Below are 22753 nucleotides of genomic sequence, written 5' to 3' on the forward strand. Positions count from 1 at the left end.
CAATCCTGACGAGACACTAAACCGGTAAACACAAGTTTCTTTTTTTTAATCTTAATTAGTTGTTGTCATTAGGTTATACAATCCAAGAATTCAAAACGACGCTTCGAGAACATTAATTTTAAATAAAAGAGTTGTGTTTCTTTTGGCAAAGTAGTATTTATTTTGTTTTTTTCTTTGATTTTTTTTATTAAAGTTTGTTTTTATTTCATCATTTATTAATTGTAAACTAAAAAAAAGGGATTTTACTATACCCTTCCTCGTGAAGAACTATTCACTGAAATAGTGATTTGTGTTTTTTTTTTTTTCAATTAATATTGTGTTTGATTGAGAATTAGTCTTGATAATTTGTTTCGGTTTGTTTTTCATTGGGTTATCTTGATCTCATGACCCGATAATAATGTTTAAAAGTTAACTCGGGTTGACTTGACTTATTTTTATGTCATTTTGTTAATTAAGATTGTTAAAAATTTCATCATTCAACATTAAATTCGACAATGACATTTGAAAATCAAGTTTTATAATTTGTTTTGATATTTTTCTTTATAAGGTTATCTCAATCTCAAAACCAAAGTTACAAATTTGGCTTTATGTTTTTTTTTTAATTGATTTGTTTTTAAATTTCATCATTCAATATTGAATTGGTTTGGGATTGGAATTTATAAATTGTTTTGATTTGTTTTCTCGGGGTTATCTATGTCTTATGACCCAGGTTACAAGTTTAACGTGTTAACTCGTGTTATGTTTTTAGGGTTTTTTTAATTGATTTTTTTTTCAATTTTATCCTTCAATATTGAATTGATTGAGAATTAAGCTTCATAATTTATTTTGATTTGTTTTCTATAGAGTTATTATAGTCTCATAACCCGGGTTATAAATTTGACACATTGACCTGAGTTGTCCCAGATCAATCTAATATATTGTTATTTTAATATTAAGAAAATATATCATCTTGAAATTTTGTTTAGTCAATTATTGTTTTTATAAGTTGTATAGGTTATTTTTGAACCAGTAAAGTTAATCGAGTTATATCGAGTAAACCCTCACATGATTTAATATATTTTATGCTAGAAAATAAATTAGCTGATTTTCTTTTACATTTTTTTTTAAAATTAACTTAACCCACAAGTAGTTAATTGCATATTCGGCTTTCCTCATCCTATTCGTGAACAATTAAACTCTTTATTTATAGAAAAGCATGGATTTATTTGTTAGAATGGAAAATTACATTCTTCTTTTCTTTTTCTTTTTTCACATATTAAATAAAACAGAGTTAAAGAGATAAGCAGAGTTACAGTGAACCTCACAGTAAGAAGCCCATAGAAATGTTGTCGCTTCACGGCTTGTGGATGGAAGGAGCCAGGAAACAGAGTTTACAAAAACCACAGACCCCCACGAGTAATAAAAAAATACTACAACGCCCACTACAAGACAAGACCGATCAACTTAGCTAGACCTCCTACTCTAAAATACCACTTTGGATTTTGCCATATGATGCTTCCTCTCACTAGCCAGGAACCTCAAACGAAACCTCCCTCCCCGCCGTGTCTTTCTTGCTTCTTAAAATTCTACCCTTTATATATATATACGCTTCTCACTCCATCATTTCCACTCTCAAGGAAATCAAACCTTCACTTCTCTCCCATTCTTTGAATTCAATTTCCAGTTTTGCAGCTTCAACTCTTTATTTCTGATCTTAAATTTCGACCCCCCTCCAATAAGTACCCCAGAAAACAAAAGAAAATTAGTAGAGAAATCAACCCCTCTATCAATTATGGCATCTTTTGATGAAGCTTCAGCTTTGGAACTCATTAGGGAGCACCTCTTGACTGACTTTGCTTCCATGGACAGCTTAATCACCAATCTTGATGACCTTTGCAGTACTTCCAGCTCCTGTATTACTACTGACTGCATCAAGACTGAATCAACAGAATTCGATCCCTTTGATCAATCAGAGCAGCCACAACCCAAGCTGCAGAGTCAATCTAGCATCGAATCCAAGCCTCAAGCCTCACCAAAGTCTCCAAGCACTCTAAGCCAGAGAAAACCATCCATGATCAAGAACATCGCAATTCCTCCACCAGCAACCTTGAACATGACCCCACAAGTAGTACAGCCAGTGGGGAACAAGGCAGATGCTTCAAGTGAACAAGAAAGGCATTACAGGGGCGTTAGGCGTAGGCCATGGGGCAAATATGCAGCTGAGATCCGTGACCCTAACAAAAAAGGAGCTCGTGTATGGCTTGGAACATTTGATACAGCCATTGAAGCTGCAAAAGCTTATGACAGTGCTGCTTTCAGGCTACGTGGAAGTAAAGCAATCTTGAATTTCCCTCTTGAGGCTGGAAAGTCTAATTCTCAGCAACCTGAACAATTCTTGGAAACTTCAAGCAAGAAAAGAAAGATTGAAGAAATAGAGAGTAGTATGGAAAGTACTAGTTCTGTGATCACTAATAAGGTGGCGAAGAGGGAAAGTTCTTCGCCGGAAACTGAGGTCAAAGCAGCGGCTACGGAACCATTAACGCCGTCAAGTTGGAAGGGGTTCTGGGATGGTGAAGTCATGGGGATATTTAATGTGCCACCATTGTCACCGTTATCTCCCCATCCTTCTTTTGGGTATTCAAGGCTGATGGTTGTTTGAATGATTCACGGTCAACATGTCGTTTGGATGGTTGATTTGCTGTTTACTCAATTAGTAAAAATCTGATGGCCAAAAGTGTCGCGGATTAAGTAGAGATTAGGAAGTTTCTATACATAGCTACATATAATTAGTAGGGTTCATATACGCAACTATGATTGCGTTTGTTGAAGATGATAAGTTTTGTAAGATTGCATTTCTTCTTTGATTGCATTTATTCAATGGAATGGATTTTGTATTTTGTTGTCTAAAAGTCACAAAATGATAAGTCTATTTATTTAGTTTATAATATAAAAAAAATTACAAAAAGCTAAACTTGTAAAAGATGGAAAAGCAATCCTCAAAACACTTATTTATTCAATGGAATAAAATTTTTAGATTGAATCTAAACTTGACAATTATTAAAATTAAACTTTATCAAAATTAGTTAAGCATACTTGTAAAAAATATTCAATCTAAATTTTTTATTGTTGTGATGGATTAATCCCTCTTTTACCAATTTTAACAATTTTTTTTTCTTATTTAGATACACTTTTAAACAATGTTCAATAAATTTAAATAAATTATATTTAATATTTTTCTATAAAAATTGAACCTAAGCTTTTTTTTTTGAAAAAAGAGAATGGGTATAAAAAAAAATCTAAGAAAAATCAACAATAAATGGAGGAAAAAATTGAAGAAAAATCTAGACTCCTTTACACCTACACAAAACACTTATTTATAAAACCCGAGAACCAAAACATTAAATACTTATAATTAATGAATGTTTATAATTTGTGAATTAGTAGTAATTATATTCATTCTTATTATATAATTAACATATTAGTTCATGTAACGTAATAAGATATTTTAAAATCTGAAAAAATTATTGACCAAACAATAATTTAATAGTAAAATATTTTTTATTAATCAAACTTAAATCTAAATTCATAAACCTACAGAAGCTATTTTTAGTGTGAATCTTTAACTTTTGCTATTTAAATGTTTTTTTAAAATAATTTTTCATTTATTTTTAATTTATTTTCAAAAATATGTTAATGTTTCATATTAAAATGCTTATATTGGTTACAAATCTAATGATCTTAACTCTAAATATGAGTAGATCTTGTTTTTTAATTTGGCTGTAATAGACCCATTTACGTATTTTATAAAACCAATTCTAACATATTTCCCTAAAGTTAAAACTTTTTTGGCTTATCTATCAGAATATCTCAAGCTAGAAACCGCTAACCTCTCCATGAATTTATTGACATTGATCGGCAATTTTCTGTACACTCTTATGCTGGAGATTTTTCTTATTGGTTTGACTGACAAGGAGAATTTCTGGAGCAGATATGGAAGCTCAGGTGAATGCTGCCTAAACATCTTGGTTATGGCTACTTGCTTTGGGAGTTTATGTATTTTGAGAAGGGAAACATGCCATTTATGATACTTGGCACAAGCAAGTAATAACTGAAAAAGAAAAATTTATCTGACTGGGAAAGTGAGGAACCAAGTTCTGCGTTCATTAAACCAGATTCTCCACAATGAATGCAGCATAGCAGCTTTTTTGTAGCTTCATAAATTTAGCTCACCGACAAATTTACTTGACTTCCCTTAAGTATGTAAGTAACTCAAGTTTCTATTAATTCATGTGTGCCTCTTCTTTATAGGCCCTTCCTCCTCCTCTATTTGGAATATCAAAACGCTATTAAACTAGAAAGAAAAAAGAAAAAAAAAAGTTGACTAAAAGCTACCTTTATGAATATGTTACCAGAGAAAAGTACGACAAAAGTGAGTTGAGAAATTGCTAAAAGCAGAGCACTTCCTTTTCTGTACGTTTCTAAACTAGAACTTGTTTAGCTCAATCGTAGTACATGAACATTGCTTCAAAGGACATTTTGCCTCCCCTTGCGCATCATCATCTCCTAACATTTGGGGTCTTAAAATGACCACAGATGGAGAGTCTCTTTTCCTTGTTTTATCCTATTCTTGTGAGGGTCTCGAAGGTAGATGAACAGAGTAAATTGGACCTCAAGAAGGTAAAATTTTGGGAAGTTACTTCAACTGTACCTCGCTATTTACATCTCCATTACTCATCAACTAGACTGATCAAGAACAGAAGACTAGTAAACGGACCTAATTTATGCAGGTTCATGAATGCTTATGTTGGCCCAGATAGCTGATGAATCAAATGGATACCGTCACAGGGTTAAAATCCGTCAAGGCATAGGCTGATGAAAAGCATTGCTGGACAGTAGCTACGGGGTGGCAGCTCGCGTGACAGTAGCGAAAATCGGCAGAGTGTGTGTGCGGCAGCGCACAACAGCTAGCAAGGCAGTATGCTGACGAGAGTTGGGGCTTGGGCGAGGATTGTCCAAGGCTTGACGAAACAGTGCTGGGATGACATGATGAGACAGTGGGGAATTCTGCAGTGCTGGTGCATTTGACAGCGTCGACAAAATCGGCAGCAGGGGCTGACGATAACTTGGACAGCGGACGGTCCAAGGCATGCGAGGCAGTTACGCTGGCAGCATGTGTGCTGGCAGTGGGCAGTTGGCTTGTGGGAGAACATGCCAATGCAGTTGTGGCAGTTTTGAGAGCAGTTATCGGCAGTTTTTTATGTGGGGAAGAAGTTGGCTGAACATGGGATAATGGGTGTTCCAGCTGTGCAGGAAGTTAGGAGTAGTTTCTACATTGTAACTTCCATATCTTGTAAATAGATAGGCTGTAAAATGTGTAGTATGCAGAACGGATTGGGCATAGCACACAAGAAGGACTTTGTATAATCCTTTAATTGAGTTAATGAAAAGGTTGGGACTTGTTCCTGTAATCTGCTGTGTTTTATATTCTGCTCATATTCATTAAGTGTTATTCCGCTTGCTTGTGATGTTGAAAGAGTGTGGGGATCTCTTGGATTTATGGGACAAACTAGTCGTAGGCAAAACACAAGTGAATAGGCGAGGGAAAGGCTGAGTCTAGCGGGACTAGACTGCCGCGCGAGGTCTGTTGTGAGAGCGAAAAATTGACCCCGTGACAGATACCATCAGCCTTTTCACAGCCTTGCATCTGGTCAATTTACTTCAAATTTAGGAAGGCTGACAGAGAGAAATGATGTGGGATCTTTGATGAGCTTAGTTCAGAGTGGAACCCACCATAACTAGCCTAGTTGCTAAATCTGCCCCCCTCCTCAACAAGTCAAGATGTCAACAGACAACATGCATAATAGACACCAAGCACAAGTTGTGCATACTAGACACCAAGTACTCGCACAAGACCAAAACTGGATGATATTTTCCTCCCGGCCCAATTTGAAACAAGCCTCAGTCCCCCCTCCTACCCTCAACTTGTCCCCATTAATGAGGATTTGGATAAGATGACCCGAATCCAGCTCCAAAACTTGGGTAAAAACCGTGTGCTAATGCACCACGATGCAGTGAACCTGCTGCATCTAATAAATTCAGGGAGTCCCATTTGATGTTGATTTTCCGATGCAAAAGTAGCAACTAGGATCCACTCCCTATATATAAAAACTAATTGATTGCCACCCATATTCCATATAACAACTTTTTTGGTTCATTTTTTCTGTCTCTAAAAAATGGCAACCCCGGAAGAATCCTCAACATTAGAACTCATAAGACAACATCTTCTTGGAGACTTCATCTCCACAGACGAGTTTATCAGTAATCTTGAGTCCAGTATAGCCAGTATCTCTGTCAAACTAGAGAGCTCCCTTTCTGGGTCAGAACCCAACTCCCCAATATCCGACCAAAGTTACCATAGTACCCAAGAAACCTATAGCTTTGAAATAAAACCTGAAATCATAGACTTGACACCTCCTGAGCCCGTGTTTTCAGGTTCAAGTAATCAGTACCCACCACCTGAACCTGTAAAGATGACAGATAAAGGAGAGACAGTAAGGCATTACAGGGGGGTCCGAAGAAGGCCATGGGGCAAGTTTGCAGCAGAGATCCGTGACCCTAACCGGAAGGGAAGTCGGGTTTGGTTGGGTACTTTTGACACTGATATTGATGCTGCAAAAGCTTATGACTGTGCTGCATTCAAAATGAGGGGCAGGAAAGCAATCCTGAATTTTCCTTCGGAGGCTGGACTATCCATCCCGCCGCCAGCCACAGGCAGGAAGCGAGGAAGATCGAAGCGAGAAGAGATGCTGCCGGAATCTGTTGATGTGTCAACGGAAAATTGGAGTGGAGAAGTAGAGGAGGGTGTCTCAGATGAGGAGCAACTGGCACCGTTAACCCAAGAAACACGTTGGCAAGGCTTTCTTAAAATGAGCAGAAGCTCACCACGTCAGCCATGCTTATGATCAGAGAAACAAAATCTAATCCATAGTTGGCTTGGAATCAAAACTCGTCCACCTATCGAATCCCCTCAGGTTGAATGTATTGTTTGTGTAAATAATCGTGTGATTAGGGTGATGTCGGAGTGTTAAAATGTAAATGTTGGCAGTACCATGAATGAGTGAACAGAATTTTGTCAAAAAATCTGAAGCATGGGTGTGCCACACACTCCTGGAATCTCTTGCCTTGTTCTATCTCTTTCCATTTTGATTTTCGTTCCGTGACTCGGTCTGTGAAAATAATCGCAACATTGTCAATACTAATAATTCCATCATCTTTAAGTAACGCCCCATCACCTGAAAGACTTCTATGCCTAAATTCCTGATGTTAATCTCATAAATTGACTTGGATATTTTCTCAAGCGATGTTGTCTTTTACTTTTCTATTGAGAAAGATATCTACCCAAACAGTGGTGTCTTAAAGTGAGGAATATACCTGTACGTGACAGAGTCAGATATTTTCCCTCATCTCAAGTCGGAGCAAGTAACAAATTACCATAGACGTGGACAAAAAAGTTGCGCTGAGCACTCCTCCAGACCACCTAAAAGGTTTTCGCGCAACTTGCTGACAGAATTTAAGTAAATGTTTGATATTAATATAGTTTTTATGTGGTTGCCGTTTGGTATTAATATAAACTAGGTCGGGTGTACTAAAGAACTGAAACCTGCAGCTACCACAGGGAAGATGATTGTAGGAATCGATCAAGTTCGCTCGCCTTTAATCTTCTGCTGCACAGGCACAATACAATTAGTAATCATACCTCTTCTCCAAAAAGAGTTTTATATAAATGGCAAGTGGAAATCCCCCTCCAAACTAACAAACCAACGAAAAAAATATCTCAGTCTTGACAATTAGCTAGTAAAGTAACTGAACCTCAAGTCAATTTGCAGTAAAAACGAGGGTCCCACCTTTTTATATACAGGTTCAAGCATATACATGTGTCCTATGAGGTGCCAAAGTTTTGGAACTTAACTTTGGCAACAAGGTTGTGGTTGGTAATTCCTGTCATGTTTATGAATGCGTTCACAGGAAGGATTCCATGAGCAAGTTGCAAATAGGGGGCCTGTTGGGTCTACCAGCCCGAGTTTTCTTCACTAAATTCGCGTGTGACCATATACAATGTGCCACCATGAGCAACTGGTACAAAACCAGTTGTCTAAGATAGGCATAGCAAGCAACTTGCAACTTTATATATGAAAGAACCAAAGATACTACATTTCCTATTGTCGTCATCCTCTCTCAGCCAGATGATATCATTCTTCTTGGATTCGTTAATGCTGTCTGTCTTTGAATTTGGAGTTTGGCTGATAGAGCATTAGAGCAAGGACCACCGACTCTCGAAGGTTTCTCTTTACGAGAGGAACAAGTTAATTTAATACGAAAAAAAAATCATCAAAGGTGCACCATCAATCACTTGTCAAGTACCGGCAGGCATGCATGTTATCATCGAAACTGTCGAACCAGTCTAATGCAAGTTTTATCATCATCAATTCATTCCACATCGAGAGTCAATCTGCTAAACAATCTCGACACAAACGGTGCAAGCATAAAAGAATATTCATTAACTGTAAATATTCGATGACATCATTTGAATTTAGTAAATATGATGGCTGAGTCATTGAGAAACAGATAGTGTCTTAAAATAGCAGACTCTATCAAAAGATACAATCTAAACTGCTGTCTACAACTTAAGAATCATCAAATGACAGCCACCAAAAAATATTTCTACTTGTTCTAAGGCATTGGTAAATTTACTTTGGCAGCATCTCGTTGGAATTCAAGAAACTAGGCTGATTTGTTGAAGCAAGAAGTCTGGCCCACATCCTATCTGTTACCTTCACTGTATTTTGTGCCTCTGTCACACGCTGCAATATCACAAAAAGTTGAATCTATCATGCATCACAAAATTGTATAGCATTAGCTAAACCAATTTTAACAGCACGTCACTTTGTGTATCCCTCCACACTGAAATTGGGTGTGTGCAAGGGAAGGACTAGGGAAGACAATGTCACCAAAAGTATAGAAATATTGAAGGTACTAGTACCAAAGAATTTATACACGTTTCCACAGGCTCCAAGACCTATCCTGCTACTAACTGAAAATAATTGTTGTATTCATTGGAGCTCAACAACCGCTTAAAATCATTCATTCTGGCATATTGCAGCCAAAATAGAATCGTCACATAATTGAAAATAGAAGTGAGAATTCAGAAGACACAATGGAACAGGAAATTTACAGAGCCCCTGTAAGGTTAGCTCAACATCAAACAGTAATAAAAAAGGCCAGAAACAGCTAGTCATATTCTGCATCATCTGTATCAGCGGGAGGCAACATGGGAACCAGAACAGAATCTGCACTATGGTGCAAAGAAACTAAATTATGCTTTTGTGCAAACTGAAGTAAGAGTGACGACGATCAAGGAAAGATACTAGTTTTCATTTGTCATCAAGCAGCAGGAGCACCCTAAATTAGTTTTGCATTCATGCTGCAAGGCAGTAGCTGAATTTATTCTTACCCATCTTATATGATTTTTCAAGTTGCTACTCCTTCATTGAGATTCAAGCATTTGGGACATATAATTAAACAATCAATCCCAGTAAAACCTGTATTGGCCATCTTATGATGACAGGAATTTAGCCATCATAATTCTCAATCCCCTTCTCCTTACTTATCAGGTCAGTTAGTTTTATTAATCCAGCCAAATCTATAAGAATCTAGCTTTTCCTGGTTAAATGCATAATATATAAGGGCTTTTTATTGAATCTTGATGTATTGATTCACACTTGAGACATTTAAATTTGTAAAATTATAAATATAGGAGCCAAGTCTCATATTTTAAAACCAAGGTAAACCAGCAAGTGAAACTGTATTCATAGAAAGTCATGTTAGTCATGAACAAAGATTGAGAAGAGGAAGTACTTACAGCAATGGGAATATAAGCATGTCTGCTGTTTACTGGACCAACTGTGAATCCTGTGTACCCAGCCATGGCCCCATGAACAGCACTTTGTGCAAGAAGACTGCAATAAATGTTGTCTGATGCATTACTTGGGATAGCTCTAATCATGTATGTAGGATCTGCATACGAAAATATAAAAATTTAGATACATAGACCTCCTCTTTCATCAGCACAGGAGGAGATTTTCCACAAGGTTCTCAAACATACTTTCTTAATTCTTGATCCTAAAATACCAAACTTGATGTTGAACAATTATTCCAGGAGTTACTATTTTCTTGTTTGACAAGGTTCTTAAACTTGACAAAGCCAAGCCTGAAAAGAAGTCCAAAAAAGAATAAAAGCATATGATATGAAGCTTGAAGTTAATATTTTCTTGTTTTAATTATTTTCCTAGTTAATTTTAGATTTTAATTATTTTTTTTCTACTTAGCTTAGAACTTCTAATTTAATTAGTATTTTACTATTTAGGAATCTTAATGCTAGATGGATTCTATTAATTAGATATATTTTGATTAGAAATCATTTCCTATAAAGGATTTTAGTTTTAATCAGAAATAATTTCCTATAAAGGATTTTAAGACTAATATTAATAGGAATGTCTAATTTATTTTATGAAAATGAAGACTATTGTTCAGATTTTTTTAAAATTCCAGAGAATTTTCTCTAAATATCTGTACAACATAGGTTTGTAATTTTAGAGCTTGAGAACTCTAGTTTTATCTTCGCTATACACTGCGTCAGGTTGTATCAAAATGGGTCAATGCCCAAATTGATAGCGAATCGTGAAGAGAATCATGGAGCAGTTGAAGGCAACCATCTTCGTGACGATGATTAAAGGATGCAAGCTGTTTGAAATCAACTAGATTGTCATTTAGTAACGATAGCAGCTTTAAGGAGCAAGTGCAAACTGGGTTTGGCAACATCAACACCAAATTTGATGACCTTAAAACCAGGCTTGAGACACTAGGGTTGTGCGCAAACATGAATCAAAAAAGAAGAGAGGCACACACCGGAGATGAAGCCCACGGCCAACTTGTCATCGAACTAGCTCGTACAAATCCTTGTGGTCACTATGACTACGGGTATTCATCTAATGAAGAAGATCTATTTTGGTTGATGGAAGGCATAAAAAAGAATCACAAAGAGTAGAGGAACATGTTTGGAGACTTACCTCGAGACCCACCTTACCTTAGACCTATTCCTGAAACTCCACCTAGACAACCACTTGTCTATGTGATGGTTGTTAGTGAAGATGAACTTGATGGAGGTCGTAGAACCTTATCAGATCAAGACAAACAACCACAACCCCAGAGACAGAAATCGATTATCGTGATTGAAGGTTAGAATGAGCAACAACCTCTCAATGACAAGGATGTTCTATGTGAACCTGATGGAGATGATGAAGAAGATTTATATGATGATGAAGATCTTGCAAACAAGGACATGGAAGGCTCAGCAAGTCTTCAGGATATATTATGGATGATTATTTTGATGTTCATTTAAATACAACGGTTGAAGTATTTGAGGACATAAACTCCAAGTTTGAAGTACAAAATTGTTGGAAAAACTACAAATAGACTTCATAGGAATAAAAAGTATATCAGATATGGATTTTCCTTATTATACCCATACCATAAATTAAATTTTGAAGTTCATAAGTCAAAGACATGCTGCTTCGTGAATAAATTAGTTACGGTATTGTACTCGAAGTATTTTTTTCTTTAGATTGGAAGAGTTCAATTTCTGACAAATAACTTGAGGATGAGTATTTTTCAAGTGGAGGAGACTACCGTAGAACAATTATCTCAAAGGTTTGTGAACCAGATTGACAAGGTCAAGCCTGAACAGAAATCCTCAAAGAAACCCGAAAGCATATGATATGAAGCCTAAAATTACTATTTTCTTGTTTTAATTATTTTTCTAATTAATTTTGTATTTTAATTATTTGTTTCCTACTAAGCTTAGAACTTTTAATTTAATTAGTATTTTACTATTTAGAAATCCTAATGTTAGATGGATTCTATTAATTATGTAAGTTTTAATTAGGAATCATTTCCTTTAAAGGAATTTATGACTAATATAAATAGAGATGTCAAGTTTATTTTATGAAGATGAAGACTATTATTCAAATTTTTATAAAATATTTAGGAGTTTTATCTAAATTTCTCTATAGCTTAGATCTATAACCTTAGGGCTTGAGAACCCTAGTTTTATCTTCGCTATACATTGTGTCAAAACTCAATCAATATTACAGAATTTAACCATATGAAACTTTCTGGTCTAGCCTCAAATCAGCACGTGTTTTTAGGAAAAGATATTTACCATGGCCTCTCATTACCTACAAATAAGCATATGCCAAAGAGCATTGTTTAATTTATTTTTTTCCTAAAAACAATATCCAAAATTAGTTTTCTTAAAAAAGTCACCCTTGAAATAGGATAGTGTTTAGCAGAAGTTAGAATCATCAGATGCAACAGTTGCTAAACCAAAGATAAAATGCTAATGCAATCATTTGGAAGGTACCTATATATTTCATATTTATCTCCATCTTCTTCACCTTTGTAAAATGATCCTGCAACACAAGATATTAAAAGTATAAATGGAATTAGCACTAAGACTAATAGTACAAAAGTAAATAGATGCGGTGACAAAAATGAAAGAAATGGTCTATCTCAACAAAATGATATATACAACAACATAACTGTATTAAAATTAGCTATTAGGCAATTGTCAAATTGCCGATTTAGCACCTAACAAGGTTGCTATGTGGCATTATAGGTCCATGGAGATCATTTTGAGGCCCCGTGAGAATTAGATTGAGATAACCAATTGCTTAGCCTGACAGGGCAGTGGCAATCTACAATACCATAACCTCCTATCAACCAAAATCATGGATAAACAAGCTCATGGAAAAGAAAAGGTATTAAATACACTGTTCTTGAAATGAAAAACATGAGTTAAGAGAGGTAGCGACTTTTAGAACCCACCTTAACCTTTTGAGTTAACCATAGACCAACATCAAGAAGTAGTCTGTTCCCTGATGCATCTCTCTCATCAGCTGCCTGCATGGCCTGAGCAACATATTCCTGCCCGGCTCCTTCTGCTATCACAATAACCATATGCCCATTTTCTTTGATCCTCTGTTCAATAAATTCAAAAAGACCACCAGGACCTTCCAGATAGAATGGCGATTCTGGAATCAAGCAACAATCCTGTTATATCCCAACATGGTTAGCATATCACTCAGTTGTAATATTATAAGTGATTGCAAGCACTAAACGACACCATCTAAGCACATTCTGAAGCAATGTCTTCTCCAACACTTCGTTTGGAGAAGGAAAAAGAATGGTATGCTGAAAGTGAAAAAAGCAGGAATATAGTTTATATAATTACTTACACATACAAATACATAAATGCACGCGCGTGTGAAGCAATATGTTTTCTAGAAAAAAAGAGCCTGCAACTTCATTACTATAAAGGGTGGGGGGGAAAAGCAAGCATAAATCTACCATTTTCTGATACATCCAGTGTCAAAGATGGTATTTTGCACTTCCAAATTTTTCCTAACACAAAATTCTGCTGTTAAGGAATAGAGACTAAAACAACAATTTGTGGCTTCATACACACACAAAATAAGCCAAACTTCCTGAAACTGCCAAACTTGGAGGTAAAACCACATTACTGTTATGACTCAATAAAACAGGACGATCATGGCTAAAGTTACTAGCCAATAAGTAACTTGCTCAATCTTATGTCCCCGCCAAGTTACTAATAGTTTCCAATTCTCTCAGCAGCTGCCTTAGATTTATATCACTCTAATAATGGGTCCAAATATTTGTGAGTTCAGGAATCACTGTTACCCAACAAAAGTCTTACCACATCTCGACTTGCCAAAGTTGCAAACATCGCAATGAAACCTGCAGGATTCAAAAGGCAAGGAAGCAGGAAGGTAAGAATAAATATAATGATAATCTTATGGCCATCAATGTGCCATCTATTAATCCATGTTCAACAAGTTTACCACTGTATCTGCCCATCAGTTTAACAATCCCAACTCCATTTTCCACACTTTCAACCTCCACATGTGCAGCATTAATTGCTCTCTGAGCTTCTTCAACAGCGGTATCAAATCCAAAAGATTTGTCTATCACCTAGAACAACACAATTTACTTCATTTTCCAGGTTTCAATACAGTTCACCTCCACCACGTCAATTCCTAACTACAAACATTTTTTTTAAAAAAAAAGCAAGAAGCCTTGAAAGTCAAACCTTGCTTTGAGGCATAAAATTGCAGAATGGATGACACAACTCACCACTATATCATTATCAATCGTCTTGGGGATCCCAGCAACGGCCACTTGAAGACCACGTTTCTCAACTTCCTTCCAAAAATGAACCAAAAATACAAATTAACGTGAAGAAAAAAGCATGACAGTGTGACAAACTTGAATTATACCATAATGCAAGCTGACTGGCTGCTACAATAGAAGGAAGGAAAAAGTTCTTGTTGGAGAATTAACCACCTTGTAAATTAAAGCTGCTCCTCTCTGAGTGCCATCACCTCCAATAATATATACCTAAATATCCACCAAAAAACCAGTCTACCTTATTCCATTCAGGTCGCATACCATATTCAGAAATTTTTACCAAAGAAAAAAGCATGTAGACCTGATTTATTCTCCTGTCCTGAATATTATCAACTATCTTGTTTGTGTCATGACCTCCTCGTGAAGTGCAAAGAAATGTGCCACCACGCTTATGTATATCATTCACAACTTTGGGCGTCAAATTTATGGTGTTTTTTGAATAGAAGCCCCTATAACCTCCCTGAAAATTCAATCATTCATTCAAAAACTCTTTCTTAAACAAAACAAAGCAAACCATTCAACAATTAAACAAAACCCTCTACGTAACTCTGAATAAAACTCACCATAATGCCAAGTACATCATCAACTCCATACATATAATTCAATCCGCATACAATCTCGCGAATCACTGTATTGATCCCGGGACATAAACCCCCACATGTCACTATGCAAGCACGCACTTCATCAGGCATAAAATACACCTGCATGGCATCGCACCAATCAAAAACAATCAGCTTCTACCATTTCACACCCGATGCAGTGCTCCCTCAATCACATTCATGTTGTGCCTAATGTAGTTATCGAGCGACCCCAACCTGTGGAAGCACGTGCACCTACCCACCCGTGTACTGAATAATTCCTCAAAAAATTAATCCAAAATGAATAAATAATTATTAAAATTTAAAAAAGTAACATACCTTCTCTCTGGGCCCGGCTCGCCGGAAATGTACACCTCTAGGACTATCTTTATGAACAACAATCTACCCAAAAGAAAAAAAATAGTGAGAATGCTTGAATGACATGTCGTTTACAGAAGAAAAATGATACGTTAAGTGAGCCTACATTTTGTGCGACTGCATCTTCTGGTCCAACAAAAGTCTGCCTGCCCAATTCAAAATTTAAAAATAACAGCAGAAATTTTATATTAATTAAAAGAAAAAAATAATAAATCCATGTACTTGACAATCGCGTAGGCTTGGCTGTGATGCAAAGGATTTGGATACGACTGCAAAAAAAACAAAAACAAAAAATCCTAAAATGGAAAATAAAAAGGGAAATTTTAATGAAGGAAAAACAGAATGATTGATTACTGGTAGATGAGGGAGGAAATCAGTCAAGTGAGGCACGTCTTCGAGGACGAAACCATCATCGTTAAGAGCTCTGACTCTGAATGGGTGATTTTGGCGCCAAAATAATGATTTTGTAGGGGGTTTTTTGGATTTGAGAGAGAAGTCGGGGTTAAATTGAAATAATGAGAATTTGTGGTTCAATAATAGTAAGTCAAACGAAGAGGGAGAAGCAGCGAGTGAGAGATCCATCGTCGAAACGGAGAACCTGAAACTGTGTGGGAGAGAGATCGTTTGATTCGGTAATGGAGGAATGATTAGGTGCGGACAACTTAGCTGGATCTTTAATTACGTGCCACGTTGATATTTTAAACATTTCTCTGACTTCTCGGTGGCTTTGATTTGCTGACGGTTCAATCGAGGATTCTGGAGTCGTGTACAACTCTGATCTGTGAACTTTGATAATTTGGTTTTAATTACAAACCGACCATATCAAAAAACAGATTCTTTCTTTTTTCAATTTTTATTTAAAAAACAACGAAATTTTTTAAATAGAAAGCTTTTATTTGAAACAATTTTAAAAAAACTTTGATTTAATTAGCTTTAGTTTATAATAGACTTTGTGTTTTTTATGAGTTGTTTTTATTTGATTCAATTCAATTCAATTTAGTTCAGTTTCAAGAATTTAAAACCAAAACCAAACTGAATTTTTTCTAGTTTTCTATCCGAAATTATCAAAAAAAAATTGGGAAACAATTCAGTTAATTTCAAATCAGGATTTATGAATATTTTGGATCATTCAGTTAATTTGCCCAACCCTAAGCACTAACAAATGAATAGGCCTATATTTATAGCATTCATTTATTCATAATTATAAAGAACGTGTGCAATACATACAATACATGAATGAATAAACAAAATTTATATTAAATTGCTCATAGTTTTTGCTGAATTCACCATCACCATGATAGTTGACATTCTTCAACCTGCAACAAATGTACAGATCAATGGTCCAGAAAAATTGAATTTCAATAGCATGCTCATAATAACTTACCATATTGGACCTCGCATCCAGCTGTAATGTGTTATGTCTAAGTAGCCACTGGCTTCACAGAAGAAAATGATCGATCAGATGTTGTACGACATCCGCGCCTTCTATATGCATGCTCTGATCCTTAACCTGTGAAATATACAGAGTGGCATATGGTTCCTTTAGATAACAGAGACTTGTATATTACATTTATTTTCATTTTCCAAGGTGTTTCCTTGCACCTGAGCACTGATGACACCGCCATTCTTCCTAAGAGATAATTAGCATTTTCAAATCACATGCCCAAAAAACACAGCACATCTGTGAGGATGAATGTAAGATACATGCATGCATGCACGCACACATAGGGGGGGAAGGGAGAGACCTGAATGACACTATGAGCAGCAAACCTCTGTCTGCAGGTGTGGAAGCTAGCGTCTACTTTTTCCCATGACACACGGGATAGACCTGTCACTAGTTCCTCTGCACAAATAAGGTCCAGTTAACAAACTTGTAAAATTGAAGAACTAACCATAATTAAGGACAATGGAAATTTCGAAAAATACATTCATTGGCAAAATTGGTAAAAGCAAAGGCAATTAAAACGAATAGAGCTAGCATAGCTGCTGCATTGCTTCATTCAAAATATACCTTCTAACTTGTCGAAACTATCATCATCTGTTGAAACAAGCTCAGACTGCTCAGTGTCGCAGGCCTTGCAGCATTCTTCGTATACAATATGTGGATATTCCTTGTTAATATAATCCTCCCACTAAAAGGAAAATGACATTTTAGTAAGTACATTCTAACCAACAGGCAATAATATAGAGGAAAATTACACAGTGGGAGCAGAGGTACCTTCGGCAATTCAATACTACGCCTAATGGACGATGTTCTCCAGCCCACAATATCTAAACAGTTTTCATCAAGGGAACAGAGAAATAAAGACTGTCAAGTTTTCAGATTATATATTGATGGTTAGCTGCTTTGAAGAAATAAAAAGGATACGATCATAGCAAACATTTGAATATGCTACCCGACGTTTGAATATACGCAATGCTGACCTACAAAATTAGTTAGGTGCTCTTATTAATTACATATTTGGATATCATAAAGATGGCATCTCAAGAAACTATAAAAGAAAGGAATCTGCACAAAGAACTACTGTGTATGTGGCATACATGAAAAAACAATCACCATAATCTTCTATCATGCGTTTAAGCAATGGAGGTTTGCCCTCATCATCATCATTCAAAAAAAGGTGCCGACCTGTTCTCTTAAATATCCAATGAATCAAGAGGTTGGCTGCTTGCTCAAAGGCAGTTACACCAAAAAGAAATGGAACCTGCAATGAAAACATTTTTTGAACAAAATACACTAAGGATGCTTAATGTGAATTCAATGAGAGCTAAGATTAAGGAATCATTAACATGTGCAATTGGCATAGTAGCAGGAAACAAGTAATACTGTTTGTATGCTCAGATTTAGTAACAAGGAAGTTATAATGGAAAAATGAGTTCAAATGAATTCCACTAGCAGTCAACTAATGACTATAATCAAAATAGAGAAGTCAGGAGTCCAGCTTGTTTTTTCCTGAACAAAGTACCCTATTGAACCATGCCATGAACAACAGTATGACATGATTTTCTCTTTCATCATCATTGTCTTGGCCAGATTTCACCCTAAAAAGTTGCTTATCCAGTAAAACTATCATATACAAGTATGAGATTCTAGTTTGCTTGCAATAAAACAGACCCATTCTATGTTCCCTACTGCTCATAGTATAAGGATAGAGATAACCCTTGGTTGCTCTCTTTTATCTGTTTGCATACAAACATGCTTTTATAACATCTAAACCAGTGCTATGGTCAATTCATACAGCAAACAAGAGAAATTCATCACCTTCAAGCAAACACTCTTGTAAGTATGAGAGAAGCATAAAATACCATTTCAGCACCTTATCCAAAACAATCCTACTCAATACACACAAAATTTTTCCTTACAAAAACATTTTAACAACCTGATCTTTTGCTTTTTCAATGTTTTGAGTGGATGATGATGAAATTCGAAAATTTAAATGAAAAGACACAGTCAAAATAGAATACCTGCTTATTTCCCCTGGAACCAAGGTGTGGTGTAGCAACAGTGATAAAGTTCATAGGCTCCAAGCCACCAATTGTAGCCTTTAAGTCGTCTATGCTTGTACCATCAGTTGAATCTTCTACGTTTTCTTTCTTGGGTGGTCTATACAATCTCCCAATTGCATATCTTGCCACTAATCCTCCCACAGAATGTGCAACAAATGAAATCTTCTGCAAATTTGGCTTTCTTTGAATCACTTCAAGTACCTAAAATTCAAATATTCCATCGATAATCCAGCATAGAAAATGCAACCAAATTTAGTAAATAATTACAGGTAAACCCACGAATCTAAGAACTACTGTACCTCCTCGGCCAAACGGTCGCCCATCACATCAACACCATCAAGTGTCAGCCTAAACATATTTTTTTCACTACCTACAATGCAAGTAAAACCAACCTAAGCATTCCATTCTTTGTAGAAATAAAACAAATAGCAAAAGAATTGATCTAAACTCCACTCAACAAACATCTAAATACCAAACTAAAAAGGAAGGGTTTCGCTTCATATCAATATCGAAAACATAACTAATGATACTTACAATGAACAAATACTTTATCAGGTAAAGTTCTAACAAACTGCTCTGCTCCAAACTTCCAATCAGTGTTACTGATCATTCAAGCAAAACGCCCACAATTAGCAAACAACAGAACTAATTCAATAATTAAGCCTAAAAATTCAGTTAGCTCAGCAAAAGACAAACTTCAAGAGGAAGTTGACATTTTGATCTCATAATCAACAAAAATAAACCAAACCCAGATTTTAAAAAAAAAATCACTAGACTGGGGGCAATCAACAGAAGTAATTGAATTCCAAATTCAGGAATTGAGGGTGAAAATTCATCAAAATAAAAAAGGACAACTTTCAGAGAAAGTTTACATTTTTTATCTCGTATTCAACAAAAATAAACCAACTCCAGATCAAAAAATTCAATAAATAACGCAAAGAAATCATGATAACTAGTAATTAATGATAAAAAAAAATTAAAAAAATAAAGAAAAATTCATACCTTCCAAGGATACCGTGGACCATAATGACAAGATGATCAGCAGAAGAAGAATCAGAATTTTTACAACTCCAAACATCACAGCTTACATTCACTGATTCTGTTGAACAAACTCCGTTCTCTACAGCTCTGTTCTCCATGATTTATTAGTCCAATTCTTACTTTAATCTCTCCTCTTTCTTTATGGTTTTTCAGTTAAAAAAAATGCATTTAAATATCGATTAAAAAGAGTTGCGTGTGGATATTTTGTTGATTTTCTTGGGAAAACTGGGAGGGGTGAATACCTATGAAAAAAAAGTTAAAAAGAAAAGGAAAGAAAAATGAAGGGTATTTTTCAGAGTAGGTGCGATTATCCGTGAGATTTATCCACGTGAGATGATGAAAGAAAAAAAAAATGACCTTTTGTTTTCGTTAGGCTTTTAATAATAATAAAAAAAAACTGGATTTGTCATCTAATGGCGGGAGGTTAACAGGAATTTGTTTTTAATTTTTAAAAGTATTTTAAAAAAAAATTAACAGTTTGCTTTTTTATTATTATTTAAAATTATTTTTTATTTTTAAATTGTTTTAATGCACTTATATTAAAAATAAATTTTAAAAAATAAAAAAAAATTATTTTAATATATTTTTAAATAAAAAATATTTTAAAAAATAATTACTATCACGATACTAAATAGATACTCTTTATTTTATTTTTGTAAATTTAATTTGTACTGATGAATTATAGATTTTAATTGATGCTTAAATTGATTTAAAAAATATTTAATTCAAATTAAGAAAAAAAATTAGCAATAATAATATAAAATAATAATCATTATTTTTAACTTTTTTAAAAAAAAATTAATTAGATATGTGTTTGGTGTTGTGACATAAGATGTTTTTTTTAAAAATATTTTTTATTTAAAAATATATTAAAATATTTTTTTAATTTATTTTATTTTTAGTAAGTATATCAAAATTATTTTAAAATACTAAAAAAATATTAATTTAATTTTTTTAAGGTCAAATATAATTTTAAAATGCATGAAACGTAATTTTAAAAGAAAAACAAATTGTGCCGAAAACATTTCTTTTATTTTTAAATGTTTGTGATAATCACATCTTTATTTCCTTAAAATCTTTGCGACCTCGAACCAAGCTTCATGATAAAGGCTTCGTTCATTCATGGTAGTATGCATATTTTCATAATAGTTTATTTAGTGTTGTAGTAATAATTGTTTTTTAAAATATTTTTTATTTAAAAATATATTAAAATAATATTTTTTATTTTTTTAAATTTTATTTAAAAATCAATTATAAAAACGAAAAAAAATATCATGAGTTAACCCGAGTTAACTTACTATATATAAATTATGAGATTAGGACACTTCAATAAAAAAAAATTATGAATTTAAATATTTAATCAACTCAGTATTAAATAATAAAATTTAAAAAAAAGTTAAAAAAAACAAAAAAAACTCAAATAACCTAATTAACTCGCAAAACTCACGATCTAAATAATGTGACCGTGATAACCCCACTAAAAACTATAAAAATAAAGCTACATTCTCAGTAAACATAATATTTAAAGCTGGAATTAAAAAAAATATTATTTTAATATATTTATAAATAAAAAATACTATTCACGAGCATGTAATCCAACACATACCGTTAAATTATAAAACAAAAAAAATAAAGTACACGATTTTTTTTAAAAAAAAACAATAACAACTGGCAATTCGGCCATACCGTAGAGAGCACGAAGACACCCAATCCAGATGAAAAACAACGTCAGCGCGTTTGACTTGGGCGCGTCTAGTTTGGTATCTTCTCCATTCATGGCTGATAAAAACCTCCTTAATTACAAGCAACCATTTCGTAGATGCTGTGAGAAAAACTGGATAAACTATATTTCAGTCCCTCACCTTTTATTAATATTCAAATATAACCTTTATAAATTAGTCTTCTGTTATATCATCAATGTATTTTCCTACTCTTGAAAAAAAAAATTATATTTTTTAATAATCAAAAGTATTTTCCTATTAGTTTATTCATAAATCGAGACAATATAAAGACACACTCAAATAGATTATTTTAGACACCTGTTTCAAATTTTCTAAAGGAAAGTGTTTATTTATATCTTTAAGAAGTTCAAAATAATTTCAAGCAGAATATCTAACAGGGATCCGACTATTAATTGTAGTTTTACTATTCAACAATGAGTGGTTCAATTGAAACGTTTTGAAAATTACAGGATTTATATTGCAAAGTTTTGAAACTATAAAAGTCAAAGTTGAACACAAAATTGAAGCTACTCGCTCCTTCTGACCCACACCTGTCCATTTTAAAATTAGTTACAAAATTCCCAAAGACCCTGTTGAAATCCTGAAAAAGGACCGACTTCGTTGGACTATGTAATTGCCCTATCCGAAAGTTTTTCTTTAATTTAATTAAAAAATTTAGAAAATCACAATTTGTATCATGAAAGTTTGTATCTAAACTTTGATGTACTCGTAACAATTTATATTATATATTTAGTGTGTTAATAAAAAATCAACAAAAATTATTTGATTATTTATAAATTTATTATTATTTTTTTATTAAAAAACTCTTATATTAAATATTATAAATTTATCTTTAAATAAAAACAAACCCAGCAAAACTTCTTCCACTCATCTTCTCTCTTTAAACAGTAAACCTAGCTGCCACTTTTCTTTTTTTATCTCTCGCCAGCCACCATCTCCAACCATAAACCCACAACCTCACCTCCTTCAACTGTGTTTATCAGATCTCTCTCTGGTAGCACTTTCATCTCTACCACACCAACACTAGTTGTATCAATAGAGTCATTTATTAACTATAAAAAATATAATTTAACTAATCAGATTTTAAATTTATTTTTTATAAATCATTAATCTAAATCTCACAAATCTCAAAGTCACTGGAGACTTATATGGTCGTTAACTTGAGGACCTGTAGAATTAATCGAGATGCATGCAAATTAAGTTGAA

General features: G+C 34.3%; 4 protein-coding genes across 8 annotated transcripts; 2 read left to right on the forward strand and 2 right to left on the reverse strand.

The window, feature by feature from the left end:
* The first annotated feature begins 1478 nt into the window (after window positions 1–1478).
* Window positions 1479–2873, forward strand: LOC133702334 (ethylene-responsive transcription factor ERF105-like). The gene has a single exon (XM_062126657.1). It carries the CDS (start codon window positions 1772–1774, stop codon window positions 2636–2638), a length of 867 nt encoding a protein of 288 aa, XP_061982641.1. The 5' UTR covers window positions 1479–1771; the 3' UTR covers window positions 2639–2873.
* Window positions 2874–6050: 3177 nt separating this feature from the next.
* LOC133701123 (ethylene-responsive transcription factor ERF106-like) lies at window positions 6051–7169 on the forward strand. Its single transcript, XM_062124939.1, has one exon. It carries the CDS (start codon window positions 6213–6215, stop codon window positions 6939–6941), a length of 729 nt encoding a protein of 242 aa, XP_061980923.1. The 5' UTR covers window positions 6051–6212; the 3' UTR covers window positions 6942–7169.
* Window positions 7170–8514: 1345 nt separating this feature from the next.
* On the reverse strand, window positions 8515–16045 carry LOC133701850 (ATP-dependent 6-phosphofructokinase 4, chloroplastic-like). 3 transcript variants are annotated; one of them, XM_062125985.1, is made up of 14 exons: window positions 15612–16040; window positions 15480–15526; window positions 15364–15403; window positions 15219–15281; window positions 14865–15002; window positions 14603–14761; window positions 14458–14511; window positions 14248–14316; window positions 13956–14085; window positions 13811–13851; window positions 12922–13146; window positions 12458–12506; window positions 9899–10053; window positions 8515–8840 (listed from the first exon to the last, which is right to left on the reverse strand). In XM_062125985.1, the coding sequence occupies exons 1-14, from the start codon at window positions 15837–15839 to the stop codon at window positions 8727–8729; spliced, it is 1512 nt and encodes a 503-aa protein (XP_061981969.1). In that variant the 5' UTR covers window positions 15840–16040; the 3' UTR covers window positions 8515–8726. The 3 variants fall into 3 exon arrangements, 2 of the variants coding, with proteins under 2 accessions (XP_061981969.1, XP_061981970.1); XR_009843628.1 differs by lacking the exon at window positions 8515–8840 and adding an exon at window positions 10945–11321 and having other exon boundaries at window positions 9921–10053; window positions 15612–16045; XM_062125986.1 differs by lacking the exons at window positions 8515–8840; window positions 9899–10053; window positions 12458–12506 and adding an exon at window positions 12668–12791 and having other exon boundaries at window positions 15612–16045.
* A 379-nt stretch (window positions 16046–16424) lies between these two features.
* On the reverse strand, window positions 16425–20146 carry LOC133701851 (lipid droplet phospholipase 1). Of its 3 annotated transcripts, none has more exons than XM_062125987.1 (11): window positions 19767–20145; window positions 19299–19366; window positions 19064–19134; window positions 18723–18965; window positions 17799–17962; window positions 17626–17681; window positions 17476–17528; window positions 17269–17389; window positions 17003–17100; window positions 16642–16767; window positions 16425–16573 (listed from the first exon to the last, which is right to left on the reverse strand). In XM_062125987.1, exons 1-10 carry the CDS (start codon window positions 19901–19903, stop codon window positions 16696–16698), a joined length of 1083 nt encoding a protein of 360 aa, XP_061981971.1. In that variant the 5' UTR covers window positions 19904–20145; the 3' UTR covers window positions 16425–16573; window positions 16642–16695. The 3 variants fall into 3 exon arrangements, with proteins under 3 accessions (XP_061981971.1, XP_061981973.1, XP_061981972.1); XM_062125988.1 differs by lacking the exon at window positions 16425–16573 and adding an exon at window positions 16860–16887 and having other exon boundaries at window positions 16648–16767; window positions 19767–20146; XM_062125989.1 differs by lacking the exon at window positions 17626–17681 and having other exon boundaries at window positions 17887–17962; window positions 19767–20146.
* Between the last annotated feature and the right edge of the window lie 2607 nt (window positions 20147–22753).

This window comes from Populus nigra, chromosome 8, assembly GCF_951802175.1.
Source record: "Populus nigra chromosome 8, ddPopNigr1.1, whole genome shotgun sequence".
NCBI lineage: Eukaryota > Viridiplantae > Streptophyta > Magnoliopsida > Malpighiales > Salicaceae > Populus > Populus nigra.

Coding starts and splice junctions, on each gene's coding strand:
- LOC133702334 (XM_062126657.1), top strand. CDS start 1,772: ATGGCATCTTTTGATGAAGCTTCAGCTTTGGAACTCATTAGGGAGCAC.
- LOC133701123 (XM_062124939.1), top strand. CDS start 6,213: ATGGCAACCCCGGAAGAATCCTCAACATTAGAACTCATAAGACAACAT.
- LOC133701850 (XM_062125985.1), bottom strand. CDS start 15,839: ATGGATCTCTCACTCGCTGCTTCTCCCTCTTCGTTTGACTTACTATTA. Junction 15,527..15,611: donor ATTTCCTCCCTCATCTACCA/GTAATCAATCAT, acceptor TTTTTTTTGCAG/TCGTATCCAAATCCTTTGCA. Junction 15,003..15,218: donor GAGCCGGGCCCAGAGAGAAG/GTATGTTACTTT, acceptor GATGCCATGCAG/GTGTATTTTATGCCTGATGA.
- LOC133701851 (XM_062125987.1), bottom strand. CDS start 19,903: ATGGAGAACAGAGCTGTAGAGAACGGAGTTTGTTCAACAGAATCAGTG. Junction 17,390..17,475: donor GTAGTATTGAATTGCCGAAG/GTACCTCTGCTC, acceptor TTTTCCTTTTAG/TGGGAGGATTATATTAACAA. Junction 17,101..17,268: donor TAGTTTCGACAAGTTAGAAG/GTATATTTTGAA, acceptor TTATTTGTGCAG/AGGAACTAGTGACAGGTCTA.